Source organism: Galeopterus variegatus, unplaced genomic scaffold (genome assembly GCF_000696425.1).
Source record: "Galeopterus variegatus unplaced genomic scaffold, G_variegatus-3.0.2 Scaffold3444, whole genome shotgun sequence".
NCBI classification, from domain to species: Eukaryota; Metazoa; Chordata; class Mammalia; order Dermoptera; family Cynocephalidae; genus Galeopterus; species Galeopterus variegatus.
In genome coordinates this window covers 305,136-314,904 of record NW_007729555.1, presented here as the reverse complement: position 1 = coordinate 314,904, position 9,769 = coordinate 305,136, and the positions used below count along the sequence as shown (strand labels likewise).

Genomic DNA, 9,769 nt, shown 5'->3' with positions numbered 1-9,769 from the left:
TGACTGTATTTGTCTGTTTTCTGCTGCTCATAACAGAATATCTTAAACTAGGTAGTTTATATAGAAAAGTGGTTTATTTCTTACAGTTTTGGAGTCTGGGAAGTCCAGAGTCAAGGGGGGTACATCTGGTGAGGGCCTTCTTCTTAGTGGGGACTCTCTACAGTGTCCTGTGGTGATGCAGAATATCACATGGCAGGGGCTGAGCAAGAAAGAGCACATGTGTTAACATGTTCACTTGCTCTCCTTATAAAGCCATCAGCTCACACCCATAGTAACCCATTTAATTCATTAATGAGGGCAGGGAGCTCACAATCCAATCACTTCCTAAAGGCCCCACCCTTTAACACTGCCACTTTAGGGATCGAGCTTCCACATAAGATTTGGAGGGGACAAATATTCAGACCACAGCAGTGGCTGAGCATTGCCCTAAAAATTATTTTTTCCTTTTTCTTTTTTGGTGGCTGGTCTGTGACCTGAGGTTATAAGGCTGAGCTCTAACCAACTGAGCTAACAGGCCAGCTCCTATGATGTTTTCTTAACACCAAGAATTTCATCATGAGCTTCCTTCTAACAATGAAATCTTGAACATGAATATTTACTTTTCCTAAGAGCAATGTAGGAGGCCAGAATACGCCACCCCAAATTCTGTTTGACATGAGGATTATTTGGGGCTGATTATTTTCAGAAACAGCAGACACAGGAGAAGCTCTGAGGACATAGCATAGTTTCCCTTTTGTAAGGAGAATTTACATTTACAAAGAAGATCTCTATTTGTAAGGGTGTTGCCCTCTCTGTACCAGGAAGAGAAGTATGACTCTTAATCACAAGAGACTCTTAACAATGGAGAAGATGCAGACTTAAATCTACATAACAAACCTTACCCTTATTTACCACACTTTTCCTGCTCACTTTCTCATAACTTGTCTCCTCTGCCCAGAAGCTCCAAACCCCTTTTCCTTCAATTGGTGTATTAGCATAAATTCTAAACACCCCTTTGAGTTACTCATCTTTGGGTACTCCCATGTGTTACGTAACATGTTAATAAATTTCAGTTTGTTCTTCTCTTGTTAATCTGTCTTTTGTTATAGAGACCCAGTAGAGAATCTGAAGGGTAAAAGGAAAAAAAGATTTTTCTTCTCCTATAGTAATAATTCCTCTAATTTATTCAATTCTGACACTATCTATCTGGAAATAGTGTCAGATCCCACAGGTTAAGGGCTCAATCCCACAAGATGGGCCCCCACTTCTGATGTCAATCATAAACCCCAGGTTATTTTACTTGTGCTTCTGACCTATTGGCTACAAGATGGGGTTCCCAATACAACCTCCTCAGGTTCGATTAATTTGCTAGAGTGGCTTATAGAACTTAGGGAAACACTTACTTACATTTACTGATATAATAAACGATATTACAAAGGATTCCGATGAACTCAGATCAAGAGATGGATGGGGGAAGGTTTGGGGGAACAGATGTGGAGCTTCCATGCCCTCCCCTCCCTGGATGCGCCATGCTCCAGGAACTTCTACGTGTTCAGCTATCTGGAAGCTCTCCAAACCATCTTTCTGGGTTTTTATGGATGTTTCATTACAAAGGCATGATTGATTACATCATTAGCTATCAGTGATAAATTTAACCTTCAGTCCCTCTCCTCTCCCCAAAGGTTGGGGAGTGGGACTGAAAGTCCCAACCCCCTAATCCTGCCTTGGTCTTTCTGATGACCAGTCCCCATCCTGAAGCTACTTAAGGGCTGCCAGATGTCAGTCAACTCATTAGTATGCAAAAAGACACATCACTGTGTTGATGCCAAGGATTTTAGAAGTTGTATGCAAGGAAACAAGAAATAGGATGGGGATGAAGGCCGAATATATATTTTACAATATTACCCCAACATCCTGCAATATTATATTTTTCTTCTTAAAAGATACTTTAATTCTAAAATATTTCTAATAAATAAAGATTTGGGAAAGACAGTTATTTTTCTGCCAAAATCCATTTATCCCTCTTCTTGGGAACAGTCTGGATATTTCCCAGTTAGATGTACCCTGTGACACGTTCTGGCTGATGGGCAAGAGCAGAAGTGAAGGGTGCTACCTCAGGATGTGTGCCCATCTCCATCTCATCAGGTACAGTCTGATGGCGATGGTCCCTGGGGAGCAGAGCTGCCCTGCCAATCTGACTGCTCCTTTTGGAACAGTTAAGTGAAAGAGAAATAAACTTCTTATTGTTACAATGGTTTGGCCAGACTAATACAACTGCACTATTACTGTAGGGTCAAGCTGTTTTTAAATCAGGAGAGTCATCTCTTTGCAAATTGCCAGAATTCTGAGTAGTACTGGTTTCTGCCAACAGCTGCTAACAATAAAATGAACAGGTAATAAGAAATCTGCCAGAAAACTACCTTATATTGAAAAGTTCAACATCCATTTTAAATATCTCTCTTCTTTGGCCTAGAATTCTGTGTGAGCAATTTCCGAGGTTTCTGTTTCAGTTATCTACTATTTATTGAGACATGGACATTGTTTAGGTTTTGAGTAGAAGTGGACTGGCCAGTGGCTCATTTGGACGAGGATGATGCTGGTAACACAAAGGTGAAGTGTTCAGATCCCTTTATGCGCCAGCTGCCAAAAAAAATTAAATAAAGTAGAGTAAAAAACATCATTGTTTACTTCCCCTAAGTCTAGTGCTTTTCAGAAAGAGGGCAAAGGCAGTGAAGTGACAGCTAAGAATTTCCTGACTGTATTCTTCCACCTCAGTGTGGCATTTCCTTCTTATTTCATTCCTATTACATCATCAGCACAACTCATATTTCACTGTAAGAAACAAAAAGTGTGAATGTTTCCTGTTTAGAACTGAAAGCCTTATTTGAGTTTATTTTACAAACTGGCTGCACAGGTGTTACATGACACATCGGTATAAACTCCCTTCACAATTACCTATTTTGCATACCACCATCTCATACCTTGATGAGAAATACAACAACACTGTCCATCCATAAAAGTATTCAGAGAACTTCTAATCTAAGTGGAACATTTGTTTAGACTCAATCATTACTTCAAGCACAGATCATTAGGGCTACCTCTTTTACATTGCCAGTCTTCTCGGTATCATCACTTGCTAAAATCATCCCAGTTCAAAGTATAAAACACCGTGTGTGTGTGGTTTTTTTCTTACTTTAACTGTTTTAAAATATAGTGTGCATTCCCACCCACTGGAATTAATTCGTCCTTTCCATTTTTCAAACTGTCTTTGACGAAATTCTACTTGCCAGCCTATTAACACAGGGTTAATAGCCTATTCGGTGGATCTATTCAACCATTTTAATGGATATAAGGAAAAATATTTTCCTCTCATAGGAAGCGAAGTCCAGGATGAGAAAGACTCACTTATTTACCCAAATAAAGGTAATATACACACATTAATAAAGTATTAGAGGAAATCCAAAAGAACTGTCATATTTGTACTGGACCTGTCTATTCACACTGTGATTTGGAGTCTTCAATGAAGACCTGATATTTGAATTACCTCACAATTACCACAGCTTAGTGGACCAGAAAACAACTACAAAAATGCATAAATGAAAGGAAGACAATGGCAGGTACATACCATAAAGGATTACATATGGTAAAGAAGAAACAAAATGTAAACCAAGCAATAACAAATCAGCTCCACTTTTGAGGACTAGGATAGCCAGCCCCAAGTTTGTTTTTTAAATATGCCATTGCACACATTTAGAGGCCCCTTAATCAGACAAATCCAGGATACCACCAAAGAATACAAAAAGGAAGACAAAGAAGGCAGCAAAAAACTCTCTGGTTGACCAAAAAGTAAAGCTTAAGCACATTCATTACTCATTGCAGAGCATCCCAGTTGGGAATTAGAAACCCATTTCTTATTATCTTAAGAGTTAATTCTAAGAAGCATGTTTGTTGGTATCTCCAATTGAACACAGGAAATCCTAATGGGGAATTAGGGCTAGAAAGGGACAATGGTGAGAAGAACAATCAGGATGTGAGGGAGGAAACTGGAAAGTATAAAACATGAAGACAAAGTCTCAGGACTCATTAAAGTACAAAGGGACTGTCACACCTCAGCAATCTGCCAACGCTTCACTGCAATATACTCATGCCATCATGATAGCCCTACGGCATTAAAGGAAGATTGAACTATATTTAGTTATTTTATAAAGGCAAATAAGTATACCATAAACTACTTCTTTAAGAATTCCATCCAAAGCAGTTATTTTGTTGTTTCATTTTATATTTAACACATAAATAGGCTATTCAATTACTTAAAAATTCAATTGTGAGAAACAAGGCTAGATAAGGCTTTACTATGAGTAATATGGTAATAGTGAGCTATCTCTCTGACCTTTACCCATAAAATAGTACTCACTGACCCAATTTACAGTGGGAGGAAATACACTGACTTTTTCCCCCAGTAGATGTTTTGATCTCATTCATACTACTTGCCCTGGCCCCGTTGACCAATGGTAAAAGCATGCAGTCAGTACTATTGAACACAACACGCCTAAAGCATGCTTGAAATCTGTCCAACATTTCCTTTTTGACCAGGCTATAGAGAAAACAGCAAAACTAGGAATTTCTGTAAACTGGAATTGGGATGGGTATACCTCCTAATGCAAGCCAGAGCACGTCTCTTTGGACAAACAACATCTTTACAATCACTTTAGATTAATGGAAGATCTATTCTTAAATAATTTCTTTTGGTTCAATTTCTCAAGATGTTTGGAAGATGACACAATACAAACTCAAAAAATTCAATTTTTGTTTTCAAAAATTATTTTGTCAATTATAGAATTCAATACTTCAATGTCTTTTTAGACTATTATTTCAGCTTACAACACCCAGAATTACTTTGTCAGTGACAAATTCCAGTACTTTTAGAGTCAAACCACTTTTACTTAATTTCATATCCACCAACAAAATATTTTCCAAAGCTCACATTTCCCTCCAATTTATTCCTTCATTCAACAAAAATTTACTGAGTATCTCATTTGTTAGGTACTGGCCTTGAACCCAGGGATTCAACAGGGAACACAGTCTAGTCCATGCCTACTGAGCTTAGAACATTTAAGGAATAAAAGTGAGGTAAATATCATCTGGTTTCTCAGTGCCTCTTTGAGATAGTTATAGACAATCTAGGGATATAAAAAATAAAATGGCCTGGACTTATGATTTCATATGACAGATAAATCTGTTAAATGTGAACATGCTACATATTTGAATTATATATTCTTGAATTTGTCCAGGACATTTACCTACATGTCAAATTATCAAATGTCTCAAGGTTTAAAATCTGTTTTTTTCTCTAATACCTTTCCTCCATATGAGCACACTAAATATCATGGTAAAATTTTTAAACTTTCTAGTCTTTTAGGAAAACAAGAAAAACACATAAAATAAATTTAAATGATGATATCTCAAGATCCATTTTTTTTCCAGTATAAAAATTATGAAAACACTTCAAGAGAGCAATATTGACCCAAACTGAGGCTAACAAATTCTGATGTTCATGGGATCTTAAGGCACTTCCTCTCTCTATAAAATGTAGTTTTCGAGAGGTGTTGTATGTAGTTCATGAAAACTCTGCCATATAAAACATATGAACAAGTTTAGAAAAATGACAAAGTATCACATGTACATGTCTTTGTGCCATTTATCAATAGTAGTTTAACAGTCCAATTAAGTATACTAAAATGAATAAATTTTATCTTATCTGAAAGAAAACATTTGAGTGGAAAATGAACAAAAGGTTCAGAACTTAGGTTTTTGCCGAAATGTTGACATCCTATGCCATTTGTTTTTTTAATTAAACAGTAATCAAGAAATCACACTAAAAACTATTTGTATCATAGTTTTTATCTATGTACAATTTTAATAAAGTTCTCAATAGTATGATTTTCTTCCTAATTTACCTGAAAACACACCATAGTTGTGTTTACTTATCATATTTTATGAGAAAGTGAGTAAACTCTGAAAAAACTAAGAGAACTCACAGCATCAACTGTTTCCTTCATACAGTTTTGAGTCTCTTGGCTGCTATGTAAGAATAACCAAAGGAATGAATTTGTTTAATAAATCTGTTTACTAAAAGTAAATAAGAGTTAACCACATTTCTACCTCTTCAACAGTTCAAGTCTTCAGTGATCCTGGACTGCTACTGTCAACATATAAAACTGGTATGGCAATAGAGAATAAATATTAAGCATAAGGGAGTGACAAATACTACATTACCTCTTCAAAAAAATCCCTAAACCATAGAAAGAGAATGGAAAAGACATAAACAAACCTTCCAGGCCAGACAACTAAAAAAACATGTCACCATGTAATATGATCTTAGGGTCCATTTTGTTTAAAAACATGGTACTTCAGAATCTTAATCAAGAACTTGGGGTCCTAATTTGAAAATGAAACAGAGCACAAAACAACCTATTTAAAACAGTGATAGGCTTATGGAATGCTTCTTAGCAATTTATACCTAGTTCATTCTATTCATTCTTGTGTAAATCTTCAGCATCTCCAAATTTTATACAGCACTGAAGTGGAGAAAAGGGCTAGCCAGGTAATTCAAATAAAAAACGTTTTCCTCCCAAATTAATGTTAGTGAAGCCATGAAGCAAAACTTATCTACCTCAAAGTCCAGAGATTCATGATTAGTTAATATTTAAACCTCTGACAAATTGTCTTTGATAATCAATGGCATCCTTCCAAACAGGTGATTAACTAATGAAATCAACCTCAGTTGTCTCTATAACCATGACGTCTAAATGACCAATTGAAAAGTAAAAAAACCCAAACTAGCTATTTTTATTCTGCAATACATGACACCCCCAACACAACACTGTATACAAGTACACTGTCATAGTCCCATTTGTACTGCTATGACAAAATACTGATGACTGGGTAATTTACAAACAACAAAAATTTCTCTCGGTTCTAGAAGTGGAAGTCTAAGATAAAGGCAACAGTAGGTTCCCTGTCTGATATAGGCCCACTCTTCATAAATGGCACTGTCTAGGTGTCCTAACATGGCAGAAGAGTGGAAAAAAGGGCCTAAAGTAGTTCGCTCCACCCATTAATAAGGCACTAATCCATGACTTAATCACTTGAACAAAGGCCCTACCTCTTAGTACCACCATAATGGAGATTGTCTCAACACACTAATTTGCCAGGGGTGGGGGACACACATGTAAACCATAGCATGCCGCTTTTGAACTAAATCTGATAACACATTTTAAAATACATTCCCATGGTCTCAAGAGGCCCGACTGGATAAAAATTAGGGCATTACTTTGGTTACTCCTTAAAATTAAAATCTATGCTGAGAGTGAGTGAAACACAAAAGTATGACATTTATTTAAATGTTGTGCTGGTTAACACAAAACTTGCACTTCTCTATTCATTAACCAAAAGGCACAGCTATAATTTTAGACAGGAATTATAACCAGAAATAATGAAAGCAATTTCTTAAGTTACTTCACCTTTAAATTATATTTCATTGAGACTTAACCCTTTGAAATTACTAACGATTAGCCTATCCTGTTCATGTTAGAATTTAGGAAACCTCTCATAGTTGTGGTATCGTTACCATGAAAAAAAGTGCGTATTTTAAAAAGGTTCCTACAGAAATCACAATTTAAAAACCACTCTATTCAAAAAGACATTATAAAAGTAAAATTATGCATTTTATTCATTCATTCCATCAGCTGAGAATTACTCTATTGTACAAATACAGTATTGTACAAAAAAATCACAAAATGTTACAAAATAAAAAAGTACAAACTGCATTACTTAATAAATATGACTAAAAGTAGTTAAAGTGGCAATGAGATAGATTTTAGGTTGAAAACACTGTTTGACCCAGCAAACTATACAACTCTGTTTAGACATTTTTACGTAACAGAGGGCCATCCTATTTTGCCTTTTGAAAAAATTTAAAAGGAAAAGAATATTAACACAGTATTCTCCTGCTATAAAACAGATGCCAAGGTCGGTTCCAGGCATTTTAGTTGAATCCAAGAAACTATATAAAGCAGGCAACTTATCTTGTCACAAAGTTTTATTCCCTGTTAGAATTCTTTTATAATAAAATGACAAATGTAAATAAAAACAACTGTGAGCACCAGACAATCTACTCTAAACATCAACCACAATACAGAATAATCTCTCTTGCCATCAGCAAATATCAGACTTTCATTCAAGTAAGACTTGGTACTATCCTTTAAAGAATAAAAATCTTTCCACAAACTTCTCTTAAGTACTTCTTTTTAAAGATTGACCAGTTTTAGAAAAATAACGATTTCCAAAACGACAAATCTGTTTCATCAAAATGGAATGGGCCAATCATCTGGTAACACGAACGTATCAATATACACTTGAAATAATTATCTAAGAATTGTAAAATTCAAATTTCCAAAACATAAAATAACTACTAAATCACAAAATCTGTTCAAAACAATAAACTTCATATCATATAAAGCACTTCTCTGGATTTATGCCTGAAAGCCGTTTGTCAAAATGAACACATCATTGACGAGAAAGTACACCAATTTTTAAAAATGTTGTGCAAAAATACATTTTTATAGAAAATAGACTACCAGAAGTGAACAAATTTACACTGTGAGAAATTAGCTTGCAAATTAAGTAGTGCTCACTTTATACAGCAAATTATAAATAGCAGTAGGATCACCCAAAGCTATCATGAAACATCACTTAGGTGCCCAGCAACCTCCAACTCTGAAGAAACATTCAAAAGAAACGATTAAGGCATCACACCTACAGAAAACCTACTAGTAAGTTTAAAAGTGCTATTACCCTGATTAGAGTTCGTGTGATTCTCCAAACACATGTATGCAATTTTCCCAGGGTGTAAGGTTTCCAGACACTTCAAGAGCATGCATTTTGTTCTATATACATTTTGGACAGGGATATGGCCATGGATTTGGCAAGTTCTTCATCGCGTTTTCTTTGCACTTGAGTTTGTCTGCACCAATTGTCATACTCTGGGTTAGGATAGGAGTGATCAAATACCGCATCATAGTGTCCATTACTGAGCCAACTGAGCCAAATACTAGGCCTTAGGGAATCCTCTGGGCCCAAATAGTGAATCATGGTAGACACCGTGGGGCTCTCCAACCTCCCTCCAGTAGTTAAGTGTATATTCACATTCAGCATCTGCCCCATGGCCAGCAACTCAGGGTACCCGGCCCACGCCCCGTCTTGGGCAGCAGCGATGATAAATTCTCCCACGTCGCCCTCAATCAGGGGGCTAAAGTGGTCGAGATGATCGGCGATGTAGTGCACCGTCTGCTCTCTCAGCTCCCGGTGCAGGCTCTGGTCCCCGTACACTGTCTTGCTGACAGCTCGGTAGAGGCAGTTGCCGTCGGGAATGATGTGGAATCGGTATTTATTTCTCTGTCGCAGATACTTGTCCTGCTTCTCCACCTCGGCCAGATACAGGGCTAGCTTCTCGTCTCTGGGATCCGCCCTGGAGACGACCACCGTCTCGGCAGCGCTGCACTGGGCGATCTCGCTGTTCCGCGTGGGGGGCGCCTCGGCCTCCGGGTCGGGCCGCCGCCCCGAGTCCGCGCCGGAAGGGTCGCTCCGGTCGCCGCTCCTCTCCCAGCCGCGGGGGCTCCTCTCTCCCGGGTGTTCCTCGCCCCACGGGCTCGGGCCGGGCTCCGGGCTCCCCGGGGGCGGCGCGGGGCCTCGGTGCTTGGCGGCGGCCAGGGCCTGGCGGTGCTCGCTC

General features: G+C 37.8%; 1 protein-coding gene across 1 annotated transcript in view; it reads right to left on the bottom strand.

Annotated features, from left to right (window-relative positions):
* Window positions 1-7,687: 7,687 nt before the first annotated feature.
* OTUD1 (OTU deubiquitinase 1) overlaps window positions 7,688-9,769 on the bottom strand; it is a 3,395-nt gene continuing 1,313 nt past the window's right edge. The window contains exon 2 of the mRNA XM_008585077.1: window positions 7,688-9,766. Within this exon, the coding sequence (XP_008583299.1) occupies window positions 8,908-9,766 (859 nt within the window). The 3' untranslated portion in view covers window positions 7,688-8,907. The remainder of the gene's footprint in view (window positions 9,767-9,769) is intronic.